Source organism: Chelonia mydas, chromosome 1, assembly GCF_015237465.2.
Source record: "Chelonia mydas isolate rCheMyd1 chromosome 1, rCheMyd1.pri.v2, whole genome shotgun sequence".
Taxonomy (NCBI): Eukaryota; Metazoa; Chordata; order Testudines; family Cheloniidae; genus Chelonia; species Chelonia mydas.
Window position 1 is genome coordinate 157,137,587 of NC_057849.1, and position 22,794 is coordinate 157,160,380.

The 22,794-nt window shown below is 41.8% G+C and overlaps 1 protein-coding gene across 2 annotated transcripts in view; it reads right to left on the reverse strand.

Annotated features, from left to right (window-relative positions):
- The window catches only part of PCP4 (Purkinje cell protein 4), a 68,662-nt gene extending 47,125 nt beyond the window's left edge, over positions 1–21,537 (reverse strand). The window contains exon 1 of one of the 2 annotated variants that reach the window (XM_037889710.2): positions 21,398–21,537. In XM_037889710.2, the coding sequence (XP_037745638.1) occupies positions 21,398–21,406 (9 nt within the window). In that variant the 5' untranslated portion in view covers positions 21,407–21,537. The remainder of the gene's footprint in view (positions 1–21,397) is intronic. The other variant, XM_037889711.2, reaches the window with a different exon arrangement.
- Between the last annotated feature and the right edge of the window lie 1,257 nt (positions 21,538–22,794).

Sequence of the window (22,794 nt, forward strand, 5' to 3'; positions counted from 1 at the left end):
ACCATATTTTAAGAGACAAAAGCAAACTCTTCTATTCAACATGTCACTTTTGGCCAGTTTTACTATTTATGACTTCTGGAATTTCCCCAGGATTTTCTAAGGCAAACACCAGTTATCATCAGAGGATAGAGGCATTACATAAGATATTCATGATAAAATGAATATAAGTGCAAAACCATAATGATTATACAGTAAAATAGGATAAACAGTTTTGTTGCTAGCATGCGTAGGAGGAAACATAGTTTATGAATGCTTGGGGCCATATTAATTTTTAACTCAGTGGTTCTGCAGAATATCAAAGGCACATTATTAAATGTGTCTCCAAAATCAATGTCACTACTCATTTGTCTGAAGAGGAGGGAAAAGGGCTACAGAATATGCCAAATATTATAAAATAGGAACAGGTTTACTTTTCTGCCACTGATATTTTTCTACAGAATTCTCAGTGCAATACACAAAATACTAGTTAATGTGGCATTTAAAACAGTGCTAATTTAATCCCCTATATGTAGAAAATAGGGTCAGAAGTGAATTTTCAGGCAGGAGTGGGGTTTTTTTGAGACTTAAATTAAAACTATAACATGAACCTTTTCAATTTAGTCTTCAGCTCTAAAAAGCTTCAAGGCTTCAATTTTGCCTCTGATCTTAAATTCTTTTCCTATCTTGTATTTTACTAACCTTTGCTATTATACTGTACCACTCGGCATTGCTATGGTTAGGGATTGTGGTCAGGTGTTAATAAACATGTGGGGGGGGGGAAAGGCTTTTTTTAATCACTGGGGCATAGAAATTTCCTTTGAGCTGAAATTTGGCTGATTGAAGTCTCAGCCTGAAAACCATTTTTTTAATATTTTGTCAAATTATTTCCCCTTATTTGAGTTTAATATATATTTAACAAATTAAAGGTATTACTTTCTGTCTGGTTTGGGGTACCACACTTTAAGAAAGATGTGAACATATTGGAGAGAGTCCAGAGAAGAGTAATAAAAATGATAATAGGTTTAGAAAAAAACCTCACCTATGAGGAAAGGTTAAAAGAAACTGACTGGGACCTGCTAACAGTTTTCAAACTTTTTAAGGGCTGTTATAAAGAAGACGGGGATCAATTATTCTCCAAGGCCACTGGATGTAGGACAAGAAGTAATGGGCTTATTCTGCAGCAAAGGAAATGTAGGTTAGCTATTAGGAAAACTTTCTAATTATAAGGGTTGTTAAGCTGTGGAAAAGGCTTCCAAGGAAGGTTGTGGAATCCCCCACTGTGGAGGATTTTAAGAACAGGATGGACAAAAACATGTCAGTGATGGTGTAGGTTTACTGGTCATGCACCAGTGCAGAGGGCTGGACTAGATAACCTGTTAAGGTTCCCTCCAGCCCTACATTTCTATGATTTTACAGTGCGTTACAAGAGAAATCCAGTTTTTAAGCCTTGCTTCCAGTATCTCCATTTGGGTACTCCAGTTGGTACCTAGGCACCTAAAATATGTATTTGGGTACTTAACTGCAGAACTGGGAACACTATCTGAGGCACACAGGTTTGAAAATGGGACCCCATATGTGAGTTTGTTGGGTTTTTTTGGTTTGTTTAACTGATTATTGGATTCGTAGACAGGCATACTGTTATGCAATTAGACAAAGGAAGAGGGCATGCAGCTTCAAAGAAAGAGCTGCCAGTGGGGGGAAAAAGGGAAGGGAAGAAAGGCAGAAGTGAAGGACAGGAAGTGTTCAGTGGGTAAAGAACAGGTCAAGTGGAAGCGTGATACAGGCATTTATAGTGTATAATTGGCCATTCATCCCTGTCAACATCTTCCAAATTTTGAGTTTTTGGTCATTTTATTTGTCCAAAATTCTATTTTTGATGAGAAACCCTGAAAAAAAAATTGGATTGAAAATGCTTGTGTGTTTTGACCAACTATAGAACTGGTCAAAATTTGTGAACATTAAACATAAAATAGATGGAATTTCACAATTTTTTAAAACAATTTTTGGATATGTGTAAACTGCTGTGATTTTTAAAGGGTAGGAAGAGAAAATAAACTGTTCTTGTTTTCAAAATTAAAATCAGAAGCAATGGGAGTAGATTTGATTGCACTGAGGACAAAAAACAGTCATATTTCATTGGCACTTAATAAAGAGGAAATATGTTATAAGAATGTTGTAAGTAGGTGCAGTGAAATTTGTCCATGTGCACAGAGGCAGAGCAAAGTTTATGCACCACATAGGTCTCATCTAAACCCTATTTCACTGCTAGATTACAAGCTTCACTAGCAGCAAAGAAGTTATACACAAATAATATAGGCTATGCCTTCAGTGCAAAAAAAAAAAGCTAACTCGTGTTAGCTAATCCTTGTTAGCTAACATAGGTTAAAATATTTGTGAATACACAGCAGCTCAGCTCTTAACTGCTCAGATTAGCAGCTATAGGAGCCTATGGTTGAAATTGAGCTGCACACTCATTTAAAAGCCAAGTTGCCATGTCTTCATTGCTATCTTAACCCTTGTTAGCAGAACTGAGAGCGAGAGAATGCATGCTGATGTGATGTGGCATAATGGCAATAGCCTCATGAGTTTGGAATGTCATTCTTTATAGTGGTCAAAACCATGAGAGAGTTATATAGGTCGTGCCAAATTGGTACCCACAAAGCCTTTATACCACACCATTATATATTCCGTATCAACCTCAGATTTTACAGAAAAACTATTGCACAAATGTCTTCTGTCTATTTACTATTTTTCATCTCTCTGCCTGTAAAGCCAGTTGCCTTGGTTACCTAGTGTCCAACTGCACAGACCCAAGAGGAAGAGACAATATATAACTCATACATTTTTAAAACTTCTAAAAATTGTATAAAAATAGCTTTTCCATACATAAAAATGTTACTCCTTTAAAGTCTAATATCTGTGGACCTTCCATGGCTTCCAAGCAAGGAAAGCTTGGGATTTCCCATTTCTACTCCTGAACGGTCATGAGATACCAGACCTTAAACTTTCCCCTTGTCTGTCCAGGACTAAGTATTTCTTGTTCAGCTCCTCAGAAAAATGTAATTTTGGAGGGAAATTTTTACATTTAAGTGGCAAATGAAGTATTTCTCTTGCAAGCTGATTTGAAAACATTGGTGACTTTTTGAAGCTGCTCAGAAGTTTGGAATTTAGAATAAGCCTTGGTGAAGGTGGATTAGGAATTGGGCAGGTAAGATCAAAGTACATGATAAATGCAATTTAGCACATAACTATTGCTACCATATGCTACAGTATAAATTTAATATAGTGCTTTTTTAAAATCCTGTAATCAAAATGCCCCACATTCTATTACATTGTCTTTAATGTGTACAATGTATTTATGGTAAAGTATAAGAGAGAAGTCTGAAATAAAAACCCAGATCTGACTACCCTGACCCCAAAATCAGGATCCAGATCTTCAGCATGACCTCCTTCTCTGTTACATATATAATCTATACACACACACTCCTGCACTCCCTGACTCTGGAAAGTTTTAAATACTCTAAATTTTTCTGGAGAAAATATTGCATCTTATTGGTAGATCAAAATCCTTTCAAGTGCCATTTTAAAATGACTCTATTGAACTCAATGGGAGTTTAGCCATTGATTTTAGTGGGGTCAGCATTTCACCCATGGCCTGTAAGTCCAGAGAACACAAGTATCTTGTTGGAATAGTAGCCATTGGACTCAAACAGCCAGCAGACAGGAAAAACAGAAAGACCTAATATACAACTAGGGAGAGATAGAGCCAAGCAATTATGAGTTGGAGCCAGCAGGTACATCCCAGAGAATTTAGGGTGTCAAGTACATTTGTGTATGAAAGTTGGAAGATTAAATTTTTCCTGAATGCAGGGTTCTTGTTTTCTATGGTTGGCCATGCTAGCCTACGTTCAGAAGTTTACCTGTAATTGTAGCAGTCAGTACTTCCATATGTAGGTAGAAAGTTTGTTAATTTTTTCTTCTACTAACCAGATCTTTGTCTTTTCCAAGGATTATTAGAAGATCATAATGATGTCCACTATCTTCCCCCACAAAAAAACTCTTTTAAGAAGGGGAACACTGATGCTGGTGCCCCAGCTACAGACAGCTGCTTAATGAAGATAGTAAGGAACACCTGACTTTTAAAAGATGACGCTTGAATTTATTTTAATACACCTGCTTCTGGACCATGTAAGAGAGAGGATGAGGCAGAACTAGGAGACAGAGAGCCATTACAGGTTGGTAACTGATAACACACACCTATGTGCTTTCTCTCCTTTCTCCTCTGAAAACCCCTTGCTGAAAAAAACAAGGGTGTTGCCTCCCCAAAACCTGGCTGCCATGTGGCCAGCTGGCATATACAAAATCAAATCCCTCCAAGCCAAATCAGCTCATCTGTATGTCTGGCAAATCAGCTCATCTGCAGAACATGTATTATGTTACTATTTTAGGATTAGCTGGAGGTCAGGGATCCTTTAGAGAATCTCTAACATAGTTAAGAAACCTTTCTTCTTCTCGTTGCTCTACTTTCACCTCCTCTTCATGTTTCTCTGCTTGTTTCCATGCTAGGGAAGTGGTGCTGAATATTAATGAGACAAAATTGTCAGTCCCCATCCATCTTTTGGGGATAATTTTATCAAATGCAGACCCCCCACGCCCCCACAGCCAACACTGGATATAAATACAAGGTGAGTCAAGCTATGCAATTATTGATGTCTTACATATGGATGTAAAAAAAGTCATAGGCAATGGTGCCTGAGCACCTTACAGCAAGAGAAATACTTGAAAATGCAGCTACTTGGGTAGACAGATGTGTCTGAGCTGTATTCAGCACAACTCGGGGGGAGCGGGCATATGCCACCTTTGTAGCTCCTAGATTCTGGGACTAACCAGAAATGACTCCAGTCTCTGACACAGGATGGAGAGGCGCAAAGGCTGTTCTAACTTATACCTGGCTGATCACTGCTCCACGATCTCCTTTGTCCGGGCAATGGCCCCTATGTCAGCTATGTATGCCAGCTTGTCACCATCCCCTGGCACACTGGGAATTCACAAGTAACCAGTGGAGCAAATTTGCTGCCCGTTTGGTGCTATTAGAGCAGTGTAAAATAGCACGCCAGAATCTGGCCCTTGGGAACAGCATCTATCTGTCAAAATAAAAATGAGCTTTGGACATTTTGGCAGTTCCTCTCAGTATCTACATGGTCATGTAGTATGCTATTTAACCATCCCTTGATTGTACTAAGCTGGGACAGTCATTTTGATTGGGAATCTCCTATTAGCTTTATGAGTGAGAGTGCTGCAGGTGGGCTACAATGAACTGACCTGACCCAAACCGCAATGGCTGAAAAATTGCATTGCCAGTGGTAATGATTTGTATGCACTTCTACAACCACCAACCATATACACACGTGATGAGATTTCAATGACAGATGCAATATTTTTCAATAACCAACAGAACTGACAGGGAGACATAGAGCAGACCTGCCTTCTAGATACAGTGGACCTGCTTCTTCTCCTGATTCTGCACCTTATGCAGTCACTTACACCTGTGTACAATGAGTGCAAAGTGGGTCTAAAACATTACCAAATCATAGGGTAGCTTCTTACACCTTTTTTGCGCTAGTGTACATGTCTATAAAGGGTGCATGGGAGTGGGGAAACAGGCCACTTAAACCTCATTGGAAAAATAGCCCACCCAACATCCACAGGCTGAATACTTTAGTCTACAAACAAGCAAAACGCCCATGAAGTTAATATGGACCCTATACTTAACTGATTAACTGGCAGATATAGCTTTTAAAAATTGGCAGTTTAGGTCATATTGCCACTGAAAATATGTCCTTCTTAATTTATTTTTACAATGGTGTAATGAGAAATAGCTATTTTTGGAATCTCAGATGGGATGAGCAGTCAACCTGTGGAACTCTTTGACAGAGGATGCTGTGAAGACCAAGAGTATAACGGGATTCAAAAAAGAACTAGATAAATGCATGGGGGATAGGTCCATCAATGGCTATTAGCCTGGATGGGCAGGGATGGTGTCCCTAGCCTCTGTTTGCCAGAAGCTGGGAATGGGCGACGGAGATGGATCACTTCATGATTACCTGTTCTGTTCATTCCCTCTGGGGCACCTGGCATTGGCCACTGTCAGAAGACACGATACTTGGCTAGATGGGCCTTTGGTCTGACCCAGTATGGCTGTTCTTATGTCTCTTAATAGTTTACAATGGCAAAGATTTGCAATAGAATTCCACAAATTGTATAAAGTATAGAACAGCTTTATTCAGGGTAAGAGAAATATAATAGTCATGTTCTAAGTTTTGTAAAAGTACAGAGGGAAAAAGCTTTCTTTCTCATCCTCTTTTACCATTGCAATCCTGGAATTTACAAACCAGCACAGCTAGAAATTGCTAATTTTGTATTCAAATTCAGTGTAATTTTCTCAACAAAGAATATTTACACCAACAGCAAATGTAATCGACATAATTATCACAAACTGTATCCTGTCTAATATTTGGTTTATTAGCATATTTTGAATTAAAACATTATTAAGCAGATATTTCTCCAAAGACATTATAATCACATATTTTTTCTGAGGGGGCAGGAATTAATGGAATCTTTGCAGTTATTTTGAAAGCAGCTGCAAGAATGTGCTGTATTTCCCTAAATCCTGTTAATTACTGTGCAGTCCTTAAGAAGATATCGTCCGTTATTCTGGTGGAGGCTGAGGGTTTGATCCTGCAAGATTTATTTATGTAGCAACCTTTACTCAGGCACGCAATTGTATTGACTTTAATAAGATTACTTGCAAGAGTAAGAGAAGTAGGACCAAGCCCTTGGTGTGCTAATGTGAAATTCCTTTAAGCAACATATTAGATTTTGTTTAGCAAAGGGCAAACATTGTTCATTTGGCCAAAGAACAAGCCTCACCACACTGCTTGCCAAAAAAAAAATTACCTCCACTCCAGTCTACAGTAATACAGCCTGTACCTAATTAAAGCTGAAAAAAGATGTCCAGGTGGCCCAAGAGAAATGCTCTAAATTTTTTAATTGATAAATCTGATTGACAGAAATGGAAAAAAAAATGGCAAACCTCTTAAACAAAAGGGTATCTTCCTCTTACCACTATTTCTTATCCTAGATTTAAGACCATCAATACATATCTCCTGACCTGCAAAATGTACATAGACTGGCCCAGATTCCGAAGTCTGGATTCAGGTCCAGAGCTTTCTGTCTTCCCTGGAGAGAGGAAACTCCACAAGGAGTTCCCCTTAAACAACTCTCTAAGAAGTCAGGATTATGCACCGAAACGCCCCTAGGGACCTCTGTTTGGAGGAGAGGGATGTCCTGGCTGTATTCATTATTCTGAATAGTATCTGTTGAGTTGGTGGGGAGATTAGATGCCCTCTGCCTTGTCATATCTGAACACATCTCCACTCATTCCTTCACACTTTCTTCTTCCAGGGAAAGCCTTCTTTAGTGTCCCAGGACGCAGAGGGACAGTGCCATATGGGCTGCTGAAGCCCAACCAAACACAAAGAAGGGATAATATCTGTCTGATGAGGGCCTTTCCATTGCTGGATCTCAGGGGTGTAATCTAGCACTCAGTTTTTATTCAGTCATCACTCAGGCATACACTCACTGACTTCAGTGAGAGTTTTCTTCTAGGGGGGACTGAGTAATTTGGCTCAAGGAGCTGAGGAAAAAACTGAGTACGCTAAGTCCCTCTACTTCTGACTACCAAGAAACGCCAAATGTGTGATATGAAACCAACCAGCTTTTCTTCCTTTTTGTAATTTTCTAAAGATCAAAACTCTGTACAGCACAGTGGGCACTCACCACTGCTACTCCACAGCGATGGGAATAAGACTGTGTACCTGCTTCTAAGAAAAGGAAGCAGAGCTGAGGAGGAAATAGGAATTTCAGTCCGGTAAGAAATTTGATATTTTGATGTTTGAAGCAGGACAAAAAGTTGAAATATTGAAACTTTATGGAGAATGACAGGGTCTGAAAAATTTTGATTCAGAAATGGCAAAGCATTCCATTTTGGCACTTTTGATTGAAACTAAACCTTGTGATACTCCAAAATCAAAATATGTTATTTCAGTTTGTTGAATGGAACCAAAACATTTCATTTTGAGTCAGTTAAACATTAAACTGCATCTCCCTATGGGTGCTACATTGATTCAGGGTGTTGTCGTTTGGATGTCTGATGGCCCATTCTTCCCTATGGGCTGGACTCCCTGGCCAGACTACATCGCCCAAGTCAAGCCAACAAACCAGAACATTTTGATTCACGTCAACGCAACTGCTTTGGTTTTCCCAAGGGGCAATATAAAAAATTCTGTGGAAATTTTTGATTTGCAGAAACTATATTTTCAATTGAAAGATCATTTTAGAGGGAAGGCTCTTCAATAGGAAAATACCACACCTCTGTTAAATGCCTGGAGACAAGATTATTCAGCTTTTGATGGTATTGACTGTAATGTCCAGCGTGGAGTGGATCAGGGACCTGAAGCTGTTGGATGATAGCGTGCAGAAGCTGATATTTGGAGTCAGATTATAGGTTCTGATATTACCCAACTATTAGGCCCCACAAATTGGAATAATATCCTAATCCAAGTATAAGTATCAGACTTTTTGCTCGTGCCTAGTCTGAATGAATACTGGTGGGTTTTTGTAACAAATGTTTGCTTCATATTTCATTTTCCAAACCCCCAGGAAATCCAGAAGAATTTAATTTGCTAGGAAACCAACCCAGCTGTAATTTAGTTTAAGGCTGTCTTCAAGGGACAGCACAGTTATTAATGGCAGAAGTTTGCACCAACAAATTGCGCCGTATCGGAACATATTGATCCTAACGTTATTAAGACAGACTTATCTCCTTCACACGCCTGAAGAGTGAAAGTGTTTTTTTCAATTGCGCACTAAAAACAAATTTGTCTTCTCTTTCTCCCTGGACTCCCTACATATTTCAATAGAGACAGAAATAAAACAAAAAGGCATTACTGTACATTTCAATAACTTTTGGTATATATTGCATTAGCAACTAGCAACTGACCAGTCAAAGTCTGAACAGATGATATTTGAAGAAAGTTTCAGATTGTCATACCATGCAGCTTCCTGTTTTCATAGAAGGACAAAACCCACAAGACAAGTTATTCAATATCCAGTACAGCTCCAAGGAGAAGCAGCAAAAGTGGCTATATTTCATCTTGGCTACTCTTGATGTCCAGGACGCCAGTCCAGTCCCAAGGAGCAATTTAGAGCAGCCTCAGGGCTTGTCTAGATTATGCTAGCTGCAGTGACTTCACAGGAGCTATTCCACAAACTGGGGATTGAGGGTGAGTGCACTGCATGCAGACCCCTTGTCCTTGGCCATGATCCTTATGCTGGCAGCTGCATGGAGAGATGACGCAGAGCTGTTATTGCTGTCTCTATGCCACTGGAAGATTCCCCTATGCAAGGAGAATCTTCAACTGCCCACTTGGATAGCTTTAAATTTGCTTTGAGACACTGGAGTGGCACAAATCAGATATAAGTGGACAAAGAATCTGCCCCTTATTGTTCAAACATGTATTGAAATTGAGCTGGTAAGACTTTGGAGAGCTTGAAGTTACGTACAAATCAGAGCAAAGCCCTGTTGTCTGGTTTGGCTCTGTGAGCCTAAACTGAAGCCAAGCTATTGGAAATGACCCTACTGCACTGGAAAGAAAACAGACAGGGTGATATGTAAGGTTACAGTGACTACCAGGAAGTAGTGTCAAGCATTTGCACACACTCGGCTCTTTCTCATTCATAGACACAAAGCTGAAGAAAAGCCAAGAAACTAGTACCAGGCATTAAACCTTACATTCTCTGTGTGCCTCTGGATCCCAAAACTCACTGGGTCTCATTCTCTGCTGCTTGTATCTAGTGTAGTCATGTGCACCTGTGCAAAGTGGATTTAAAATGCTACCAAATTGTCATGATATCATTGTATACCTACGCTGCACAGGTGAAAATGACTGCTGATTGTGAAAGGCAGCCAAACAACAGTCCTATTATGTTTCTCCTTAAAAATAAATGTATATATTTAATAAGTTCATTGTTGCTTTGAATGTGCAAAATTTCACAATTTCAGAATTTCACAAGGAAAGCACAGTAACCAAGTATGATGAAAGTTCACTATTTCTTGTTACTTAGATCCACTTCTTTGTTCCATCTATTTCTAAAATTTTGTAGACAGCTGGCAGTGGGGAAGCCTACATGGAAAACCCCCAAAGGGTACTGCCAGAATGCATATTATTTTCAATATACATTATTTTTGCATAATTTTGAATCTTTAAGCCCAGATCCTCAGTTGATGCGAGCTGACATTGCGCCATTGTCTTCCGTGCATCTACACCAGTTTACACCAGCTGAGGATCTGGCTGAAAAGCCCATATTCAAGATTCAAACATGTCTGAACTTTTACATGAAACAAAAAGAAATGTTCAACCCTCAAACTCAGTGAAATGATGGTAGAGTGCCTCACACAATCTTACTGAAGAGGATAATTCAAACTGGCTTGCCTATTAGTACTGTCACCTGGATTGCAAAGCTGATTGGATGAACAAAAGGAAGAATAGTAATAAACAGTCAAGTATTGAATTGGAGGGACATTGGCTGACATTTGGCTGCCCTAGCTTAACTGCAGCATGTGTACTCATAGAATATCAGGGTTGGAAGGGACCTCAGGAGATCATCTAGTCCAACCCCCTGCTCAAAGCAGGACCGATCCCCCATTTTTGCCCTGATCCCTAAACGGCCCCCTCAAGGATTGAACTCACAACCCTGGGTTTAGCAGGTCAATGCTCAAACCACTGAGCTATCCCTCCCCCCACATACTCCTGCATATGCATTTCAAGTTGTGCTATGTATCCAATGTATTTGCTCTTCCTTTTCTCTCCTTGACTGTATATCTTAGTGTCTCATTCCTCCCTCTTCCCCTCATGTTTTTCTATTGTGTATATACTTTTCCAACTTTCCTTCTCTCTCCCTCCACCTCCCTCCTCCCTGTTATGGCCTTGAAATCCAATAAGCCAGTCCCAGCATCTAAGTTTACTAAAGATTTTATTTGACTAACAAACAATGAGAAAATAAAGTCACTCTTACATGTGCACACATGCATGAAGTTTGTAGTGTGGGAGAGTTTCAACCAGTAAGGCTTCTTTGTTAAACTCTGCATCCAGAACACTCCAGGCCTTAAACGCGAAGCAGGATTTAGCCCCCGGGGGGTCTAGAGGTCTATTAAATTGTAGAACACTTTTCCCATGAGGTGTAGCTAAAGACCCATTACTTGAGACATTTAAACCTAGACTGGAAAAACCACTGGAACTAAACTGTAGGGAGCAATTCTGCACCAGCAGGGGTATGAACTAGCTAACTTATTTTGTTTTTCTAGCTCTAATTCCTGTGATTAACAGAATTAACTTTTGAGAAAAATATTAAAAGAAATAAATATCCCAGATCCTCAGCTGGTGTAAATTGGCTGTGTCATGTTTCGCCACCTGGGGATCTAGCCCATACATATAGCTTGACCAAACCAGAACTATGAGGAGATATGATAACCATTTTCAAGTGTTATCTATGAAGCATACAGACATCAAGTGTGGAGCTGAGTTGTGATCCAAGATCCTGTCATTAGACAAAACATTTGCAGTTGTAACTGTTCTGTGGCTGCATAGCTTTGAGCCTTTTCCATAGATGCTGCCATCCATTTTCCTGCCTCAGCAGGGAGGTGGGCTACATGATCTAATAGGTCTTTTCCATCTCTATGATAAAGAGAAATCAGAACAGAAAGTCATTTTGCATTGGAAGTGGGGTCAGCAACACTGGATCTCAATTTTAGGTACGTTTCAGAGTGGCAGCCATGTTAGTCTGTATCCGCAAAAAGAACAGGAGTACTTGTGGCACCTTAGAGACTAACAAATTTATTAGAGCATAAGCTCTAATATGCTCTATATGCCATCATATGTCAGCAATGCCCCTCTGCCATGTACATTGGCCAAACCAGACAGTCTCTACGCAAAAGAATAAATGGACACAAATCTGACATCAGGAATCATAACATTCAAAAACCGGTAGGAGAACACTTCAGCCTCTCTGGCCACTCAGTAAAAGACTTAAGGGTGGCAATTCTGCAACAGAAAAGCTTCAAAAACAGACTCCAACGAGAAACTGCGGAGCTTGAATTAATATGCAAACTAGATACCATTGACTTGGGTTTGAATAGAGACTGGGAGTGGCTGGGTCATTACACATTGAATCTATTTCCCCATGTTAAATATCCTCACACCTTCTTGTCAACTGTCTAAATGGGCCATCTTGATTATCACTGCAAAAGTTTTTTTCTCCCGCTGGTAATAGTTCATCTTAATTAATTAGCCTCTTACAGTTTGTATGGCAACTTCCACCTTCTCTGTATGTATATGTATATATATATATATCTTCTTACTATATGTTCCATTCTATGCATCCGATGAAGTGGGCTGTAGCCCACGAAAGCTCATGCTCTAATAAATCTGTTAGTCTCTAAGGTGCCACAAGTACTCCTGTTAATTTTAGGTAAGGTTCAACATCTATGTCAAGCAAATGTGTGGACACATGTTGTTTGAGTTTTAACTTAACTAGCATGTTTTTTTATTTTATTGCCAATCAACGTCAAGAGAAGTGGAGAGGAAGATCAGTAGAATACTGTCAGATAAGGGGCTGCAGGTTTTCCATCTTCATTAGAACATCCTGGACATTGTAGCCAGTATAAGGAAATAGGGTTATGGGGGCTCAGAGTGATGTGACAGCTCTGTAGCAACAAAGATAGTAGAAAGAAAAAGACAGTCTCACACATACATACACAGTTGGATGCTTCTGTCTCCCAGTTTTCTCATCTGGAAGGAAAATGCCCCCCTTCCCTTTCCTGTGTTACAGACCTGGGTCTATTCTCTATCTTTTGTCACCCACTCTGGTTCTAGTGGTATTACAGGTTCTTCTTTAGAGCAGGGGTTCTTAACCTTTTTCTTTCTGAGGCTCCCCCAACATGCTATAAAAATTCCCTGGGCCATCTGTGCCACAACAACAGTTTTCTGGCCCTCCCCCCGGCTTCAGCCTTGCTGCGGTGGGGCCTGGGCCTCAGCCCCACTGCAGCTTGGCACTTGGGCTTCAGTGGCGAGGCTCTGGCTTCGGCTTTCTGCCCTGGGCCCCAGAGAGCCTAACAGCAGCCCTGCTTGACAGATCTCCCTGAAACCTGCTCATAAACCCCCCAGGGGGCGCAGACCCCCAGTTGAGAACCGCTGCTTTAGAGCTCACAGTTATAGACCATAGTTAGAGTCCACTTGTTCTCCTGGCCATCATAATAGCGGAACAAGAAAGCCAGGCAAATGGTGGTACAGAAACCAAATACATTTTATTCAAATCAGTAAGCAAATGACTGGTGACTTTTCCCTATGATAAAAAGACTGACCCTGTTCCCATTGAAGTCAGTGGGATTTTTGCCATAGGTTTCTGTGAGATCCGGATCAGGCCCAAGATTTAGAAACTGTTGGGAGAAAAAGAACTGCTCTTGTAAATAGACCTGGTTGGGATTTTTTTTATAAGATGTTTTTCCATCAGAAAATGCCAGTTAGTCAAAACTGACACTGTTTGCGGAAACAGATCAATGTCACCAAAGTTGTCATCTAGAAGGTTTCTCAGGCCCAGGATAGAATTTCTGGATTTGACAGGAAAGTGAGAGATACTAAGATAGTATGGGGGAGGGGACTCACCCAGGTGGTGAGAGCCCAAGCTCTGCCTGATTCAAAATAGGGGCTGGAAGCTGGGTTTCCTATATACCAGGTGAGGGTCCTAACTACTGAGCTATTGTGTGCTTAGTTGCTTGCTCTCAAAGGTCTCCATTTCACTCCAATGCAGAACAAACATAAAATTTCAAAACCTCATACTTCTTTTACTAAATGGAATGCTTGTTTTCCAGAAACTTGACTACAAAATAACGTGTCTTCATGACAATTAATCAGTTTCCAACATTATAACCTACTAACCCTCATCAGACTCAGGCATGGAGGGAATCTGTTTATTTTTTTTCCCTTTAGAGTTGCACCCGTTTGTAGTTATTCTCTCACAAGCAAATGGAAAGATATAAAACCCAGTAATAAATCTTTAATTAGTGAAATGTAGTCAATAGTAATACACTGATATGGTTTTGAAATGTGCAGAAATTACACACCTGGCAGGAAGATTCATGCTTTTCTTTTTAAACAACATGGTCACCAGTCTCTCAAACTTAAGCAGAACTTGACTTCCAATTTTCTAACTTTTAAGGGATATTTTAAGAGTGGCCTGAGCATGTTCTGATGCCATGCTGAAGAAGAAAGTAGGCAAACTGACAGGTCTAACACATACCGTTCTCCCTTTTCCCTCCCCTTTTGAGCTGCAGTTTGCCATTCAGCTAATAAATAGGTGTAAATTAAAATTAAAAAGTTATCTTCCTGTGCTTTCCTTCCCCCGCATCCCCAATCTATGCAAGCTGCAGAATTCCGCCCTATATTATCGCTGCAGTTTGCATAAATATTTATTTTCTCCTGATTTTGGCTACAGACAATTGGCTGCACTGAGGTAGATGTGGGGGGGACGGAAGAAATGAAGAATAAGTTGCAGAAGGCAGTCCCCAAAGAATTTTAGCTGCTCAGCCAGATTTCCTCCTGGATCTTCACACAGTGCAAGGCAGCTAGTTCAATCATTAAAAGGGAAGGGTGCAGCATGTACTCCCTCTCCCCATGTACACCCAGCTTTGCTAGGCATTTTGGAGGGGTTAAGATATCATGGCCCTGCCCTTTCAGTTCCTTCAGGGAGGTTAGTTTCCACTCTAGTGTTTGTATTCCATGCCTGGATTATGCTTGGAGCTGGGAAAATAATGGATTTTTTTAGTTTGCTGGCAATGCCATAAAACTGGGGGAGGGGATCATTTTAGATCTAACTGAAAAAAAAATCATTTGGGGTTAAACTAAACGTTTTCTTTTAACAAAATTTAAACATTGTGTTTTGATTTTAATCACCGTAAGCTTTTAATTTTTAAAAAATAAAATTAAAGGACTTTTTGAAACAAAAAGTTGTTTTGAACCAAAAAAAATCAAAACATTTTGTTTAGAAAATGTCAAAATGAAATGGTGTTTTTTTTTTTTCTGGATTGTGTGTGTGTGTTGTTGTGAAGGGGAGAAGGAGGAGGTTGACCAAAACAATTTGGCAAAACAGACACAAATTCACAACACACTTTATTGTGACCAAATCTGCATTTTTCACCAAAATCATTTTGGCTGAAAAATTTTACCCAGCTCTAACTATGCTGTTGCAAGCGTATCAGAGAAGAAGGCTCCTTGTACCTGAGCTATCTCAACTTCTGTACCTGGACAGGGCCAGCCTCAGTCTAGTCCTTTATATGTCTTTTTTAAAAAATCATCAAGACAAATCCTGGCGAAAGCTGTTTCCAAGCTGCCACACCTATTTCAGCTAACGCTTCATCACAGAAAAAGCTGCAGGGCCGAATGACAGTGCTCATGTTTTGGGGGACTGTAACATCTTGCATGACCTTTAATGGGAGACTTCTGCTCATGCCTAGGTCTGGATCTCAGATTCCTAACAATAGCCTCACATTTAATACTGGAGACAAATGTGCCCAGGACTGTTGTAAAAATCATGTGATGAACTGTCTCCAGTGAACCCTCATACCATAAGAAAATGTCGGCATGACCAGACATCACCCATGAAGTGTCACATAATTAAATATCTGTGATGAGATGCTGTGATTCCACTGATGTGTGTCAAGTTTATGCCAGATTTGAATCTAAAGGCTCAGTGGTAGAACTGTTCAGAACTCTTAGGTGCGAATAATTTATCTGATGTATTTTGGCATTTTTTCTGTGAATAATTTATTCACAATTTTTTGTCATTAGTTGACCAGCTCTATTTAATGGCAAGAAGCTAGAAAACTCTAAGGAAATCAGTCTGAAATTCTTGGGCCTGACCAAAAACCCATTGGAGACAACTGACAAGCTCCCATTGATCCAAGGATCAGGTCCTTATTGAACAATTATTTTGGGACAGATTTACAAAGATATTTAGGTGCCTAAAGATGCAAATAGGTTCCCAGTGGGATTCTCAAAAGTGCCTAAGCAGGTTAGGTGCTGAACTCCCATGGAAATCAATGGGGCTTAGACACTTATCCTGCTTAGGTACTTTTGAAAAATCCCACCTCCAGGGCCGGAGTTCCCATTAGGCACACTAGGCATGTGCCTAGGGACACCGGTATTCTAGGAGCCCTACAAATCCAAATTTTGTTGCTCCTGGGTCCTGGCAGGGAGCGGGGCTGGCTGAGGGGCAGACGGCCCCACGCAGCCCTGCTGGAGGGCTCCTTGCTCAGCCTGGCTGACAGCGTCTCCTCCCAGGAGGGCTGGTGAGTGCCGCCGGCGGGCAAGACTTGGGAGAATGGATCTCTGGGGGGAATTGTGGGCGGGTTCTGTGCAGAGGGAGTGGAGGACGCTGGGCAGTGGGGGGATTGTGTGGGCCACTGGGAAGTTGTGGGCGGGGGTCTGTGCAGGGGGCACTGAGCAGTGGGGGTGTCTGAGGGAAGAGGGGCACTGGGTGGTGGGGCTCCGAGCCCCTGTGCCTAGGGGTGCCCAAAGTGTAAATCTGGTCCTCCCCACCTCAGCACCTCTCTGTATCTTTAGGCATCTAAATACCTGGCTCTGTGTGACTAGTAACTAGATTTTTTCCCCCTATACACACATAGAGATAGACCCCCAAATAAGGACTTGACTCAGCAGCGCAATGCCAAACTTTGGGCACCCTGCTGCCTGGTGGAATCCTAAGCCCCAAATTAGATGTCCAGGCTCCCAACACAATGTATGAGGAGAGTTAGGCACCTCCGGAAGAAATGCACAAAAGCTGAGCAGGGAGCTGCCTAAGCTAGCCAATAAAAAATGCTTCTGACTGGTGTGTGGGCTAAGCCCCACCACGAGATGGTGCCTATCGCTGCTTAGGATTCACAGCTATGAACCTGCTCTTGGAGTTAGTCGCTTACGCCAGGTCAGACCTTTCACGCACACAGAAAACCTGAGGAGGCAGCACTGGAGCCCCCTTTATGTGCGAGTGGTTTGAGCAGGCACCCAGGCTGTGGGAGATGGGTTTAAATCCCAACCCTGCTCGCTATGGAGCAGGGACTTGAACCCAGGTCTTCCACAGGAGTGCCCTAAACAGTGCCCTATGGCAAGCTCAAGCCCTCCTGGTGAAGTGGTTCCACTCTGGATGACACTTAAATATTCATTGGGCCAAAGAGAGCAAGCACAAGTGTTTCCATATCCCAGTGGTTAAGACACGCCCCTGGCATATGGGGGAGTCCGGTTCCAGTCTCTGCTCAGCTCTATACATAAGTATTTCCATACAGAGTGGAGCAGCTTCAAGAGGCAAGATTGAGAGAGCCCTGCCCTGGAACCCAGTGGTTAGGACTCTCCCTATAGGACAGGGGTGAGCAAACTATGGATCGGGGGCCGCATCCAGCCCTCTAGATGTTTTAATCTGGCCCTTAAGCTCCTGTGGGGTGCGGGGTCTGGGGCTTGCCCTGCTCCGCGTGGCTCCTAGAAACAGCGGCATGTCCTCCCTCCGGCTCATACGTGTAGGGGCAGCCAGGGGGCTCCACATGCTGCCCCCGCTCCAAGCGCCGCCCCAGCAGCTCCCATTGGCCGGGAACTGCAGCCAATGGGAGCTACAGGGGTGGCGCCTGTGGACGGGGCAGCACACAGAGTTGCCTGGCTGCGCCTCAGCATGGAAGCCAGAGGAGGGACATGGCTGCTGCTTCTGGGAGCTGCTTGAGGTAAGCGCCGCCTTGAGCCTGCACCCCTGACCACCTCCCACGCCCCATTCCCCTTCCCCAGCCCTGATCGCCCTCCAAACCCCTCGATCCCAGCCCAGAGCACCATCCTGCACCCCCAACCCCTCATCCCCAGCCCCACCCCAGAACCCGCAACCCCAGCCAGAGCCCTCACCCCCTCCCGCACCCCAACCCCGAATTTCATGAGCATTCATGGCCCGCCATACAATTTCCATACCCAGATGTGGTCCTCAGGCCAAAAAGTTTGCCCACCCCTGCTCTAGAAGGTGGGAGACCTCCATTCAAATCCCCGCTCCCCATCAGGCAGAGTGGGGATTGTGAACCCCAGTCTCACACATCCTGGGTGAATGTCATGACCAATGAGTATTAATGGGGGCACAACCACTGTTTCCTGTGTTTTTTGTGGGGCCCAGTCCAGTAGATGTACTCACAGGGTATGTCTACACTACACTGGCTTGGGCTAAGGGGCTGTTTAATTGCAGTGTAGACGTTTGGGCTCAGGCTGCAGCCTAAGTTCTGGGAACCTCACACCTTGCAGGGTCCTGGAGCCTGGGATCCAGCCTGTGCATGAATGTCTGTACAACAATTAAACAGCTCCTTAGCCTGAACCCCACAAGCCTGAGTCAGCTGGCACGGGCCAGCTGTGGGTGTCTAACTGCAGTGTAGACATACCCGGCCTAAGGTGACCTGTGAGCAAGCAAGATAGGTGGGGGAAGGCCTAGTTTGTGAATCCTTTTGGTTCTTAGGCATGAGCTAGGTACCGGGCTTCAGTACATAGGCAGCTGTGTGCATGCTCAGTGGTGGAAATTTAGGCAGCAGCTGTGCAGGCATGTTGAGGATCTAAATTTTGCATTTAGGCACCTTTAGGTGCCTAAATACTTTTGTGGATCTAGCCCTTAGTGTCATAAACAAATTTGCAGGTGTCAATACTCCACAGTAAAGTCTTGTTGCTTTTTTCTTTAAAAACTCTATCTCTTCCCCCAAAAACCATGTTAAATGTAGAGACATTTAAATATGGCATGATTATATTGATGACTATTTTATGCTCTTCAGCTTTTTTCAGGAATTGATTTGTAATCATGTGGCCAGAAAGGGGAAACAAAACAGATGACTTTTGTGCAGCAGTAATATGAAAAATAAAACAAGGTGCAGCAAATGGGGTTTGAAGGGTCTCGTTTTTGTTCAGTTCAGGGGTCTCTAAGCCTGCACTCTAAGCTCCAGTAACAGTGTGACAATGATTAGCATAAAAAATACAATCGCTGGACCATCCTCACCATCCTCCCTGCTTTCCCTCTCCCACTTCTGGATATTTGATAGCCATATTTGAGTCTGGCTTTTCAGTCATATTATCCTCTGATTTCATGGCGGATAACCAAAGGATCCTGTGCAAATATATATCTTAAACATTTCCAGTTCAGACAAAATCCATCAGAAGCCACATCAGGAGTCTAAACATTGCACACTCAGACAACTAAAGTGATTGTCTTCTGCCAGTCTTTCTTTTTGCCTAGGTTCTTTTAACCAGAGCCCTTCTAATTAAGATAACCTGGGCTGCTCCATTTGTTTTTCTGTCCTGAGTGGGTAATAATCAACTAAAGAATAGTTAAAGGCATTCTTCCTGAGTGCAGTTTGTGAAATAAGTTCTCCAAGTCTTACCATTTTCTGTATGACAATGACAGCAGCTCTGTCCCTCGAAGCATCAATGATAGAGTTAAAAATTGTTAAATAGACACTTGGCAGGGGCTTGAGAAATGTACTGGGAAGGAAAGCGGTATCCTCTGTGATGGGGACTTGCTAGAAGTGCTATTTTGTGTGGGACAGGGAAGTATATTAATAAAAATATGGGATCCCAGTTGTTGTATAGATGTGATGACTTTGATGCTCATGGGAACTCTTCGCTTATTGATTACAGAAAGGAGAGGTTACGTCAAAGAGGGGAACTTAATGTAAACTATTGTACTGTGAACTTCTGTACGGACAGCTGCTGAAACGGCAATGTAATACAAAACTGTGTTGGCATGATACAGATGTAGACAATAATAATCAACCTGTCATCGTTTTACATTAGGAAAAGTTAACATTTTACCAGAATAATGATGCCATAGCAGACAAAGTATTTCTGTTAATGCATGTGACAAAGGGATACTTTGTATATAAAAGCTACAATATGAACGGTATCCAGTTTATTCAAATGTAGACATCCAATCAGCAGATGAAAGGCTGTGGGGTTACTGATGCCTTATCTCAGGATTCTATGCACATTACACATAGCAGGAACACATCAGGAGGATTCCCCATTTGTTAGCCTGTTCAGGTATGCATAATGTGAATGGAAATATGCCTGCCGTGTGACCCTTTTGCAAAGACCACTATACTACACCTCTCCTTATGTCTCCTCATTGTGTTTATATCACAAGTCAGTCATTTAAGATATGGTGGAAAACATAGCAATAGCCGTAGGCAGAAACATACTTTGTATGGTTGTTAATTTTACCCTGGCTGCCAAGAAAGGAACACCCATCTGTCAAAAAGACAGTGATAGAAAAGAAGCCTCCAAAAATAAGTGCTAAGTAAGACGTAATTACAACTAACTCAATTGATTTGGGATGAGGTAAAGAGCTGAACTATAGAAATCAGGCTTCTACTAGCTGAACTTGCCCGACATTTGGAATGAATATGCTTTTTAAAATAAAAATATTGGCTTGTCACTGCCAAACACTTTCACTGCAAATAGAGTAAGTGTAGTGACTGAATTTTCAGCTTTCTTTTTCGAAATACACAAAGGTCCTTTCATGCTTGATGTTATTTGCATTTTTCCTTTGCTGGTTATAAGGACAAGTGTAGATGTAATCCTTCCCAGGACAATAGCTACCCAGTTCGTAGCACTGGCAAACTACAAACAAGGCATTTTTCAAATGAGGTTTATACTTTAATATCTAACTTTTACACCACTGACCTCTCAGCTCACTTCTTCTACATTGAACAAAAACATAAAATGAAACCTTAAAAGATGATAAAGCTTGTCTTATTTTATATCTCCAAAGTACCATGCACACCTATGGACCTATACTTAGTAATAGATAACAAGAATTAATAATAGTCGTCGTTAGAAACTGATGTGTTTCACATTTCACCGCCAGAAATCAGACAATTCATATGTCTGCAGGCTATGCTACAAGGTACTGTGTAATCTCATTCTATTTTTAATTAAGTAAAAAAATAAGAACTACCTGGTCATTTCCAAACAATCTTATTTATAAGAGTAAGTATAATCTTTAGCTCTGGGTGCTTTACATATTCAAACAAAGCATTATATAATCCTGTTAACTACATGTATTCATTAATGTACTCAATTATGAATGTCTTCATTTCTCAAACTTTTCATTCCATCGTTGATTTAAATTGACTTTAAAAAAAACTCATCTCATTTTTCTTAAGCTGCATTTCCCCCTGTTACTGGTGTTATTCCTGCTTCAGATTCCTACATCTCTCTCTCCCCAGATAATAGGTTTATCCACTCACCTCACTCATATTTGTTTTGAAATGACAGCTCACAGATTTCCACTTCCTCACAACAGGGAGACTGTACAAAAGCTCTTTCCACTGTTCCTGGCTTTTCTCTTAAAAAGGGCTGCCCAGTGGCATCATGCCGCTAATAAACCAATAAGATGCATTCACCTGCTGAACTCCTCAGCATGCATCCGAGAGCACAAAGGGCCACCTAGTGGTACAAACTGAAAAGCAGATTCAAACTCCAGGTTGGGTTGTTCCAACTAATGGAATATTCATAGTTCAGGATCATTGATAAGGGGGAAATATGTGATGAGAACTGAAAAAATAGTGAGTGTGAAATGTTTCTTTGAATTGCAAGATGCAACTATTTCACCTAGTGACAAATGAAAATATTCAAAAACATATCATCTGTAACAAAAGGAGCGAGGAGACAGCAAACCAGTTTATAGATCAGTATTCCTGAAAACAAGAGTGTCTGTGCTGTCCCATATTTGTATATGCATATATTCATTACCATCTCATACTTCCTGCACATATCCAGCTTCTCTGTGTGTGTTTCTTGGAAGAATGAATTAGGCACCTGCCTCACTGCACACAAAGCGGTTAGTGGTGGTGCCCATCTTACAACTTTTATAGCCCAATGGTAAGAACACTTATATGGGATGTGGGAGACCTAGGGTCAGTTTCCCCCCTCTGACTGAGCAGGAGAAAGGATCTGAAGAGGAGTCTCCTACAGCTCTCAGGAAAGTGCTCTAACCACTGAGCTACGGGATATTCTGATGTGGGGCTCCCACAAGCTGTCCTGTTGAAACTTTTCCACTGTGGATAAGTAATTAAAAAGTCATTGGAGCAGGGAGCTAGATATTGGGTCTCTCACATAAGTGCCCTAACCACCAGGCTACACAAGCCATTCTCACCCTCTTTCTGGCCCAATGACTCTCTAAGTATTTATCCAGTGTGCTCTAACCACTGGACTAAATACTGTAAGTTAGATATCACCAGAACATCCTCCTCCTGTCAGATTTTGAATGGGACCTAACAGGCATGTGGGGGACCTAACAGGCATTGAATGAAACCTAACAGGCATGTGGGGCCTGTCTGGTAGGAAGCCTCTGACCATGCCTACTGGATTACAGTAGGCATGGTCAGAGGCTTCCTACCAGACAGGCCCCACATGCCTGTTAGACAGCCAAGCCAAACAACTATCTTCCCCCGGTTTGTGGCTCATGCTTGGAGGCAGGCACCTGGATGTGGCAGCAGTGTGCATGCTCAGAGGCAGAAATATAGGCAGTGAGGGAATGTGGGCACCTACAGGGTTCAGTGGGAGTTTTGTGGATCACAGTGGAGCCTAAAACTGGGACTTAGTTGCCTACATATTTTTGTGGCTCTGGGCCTTACTGCTTTTT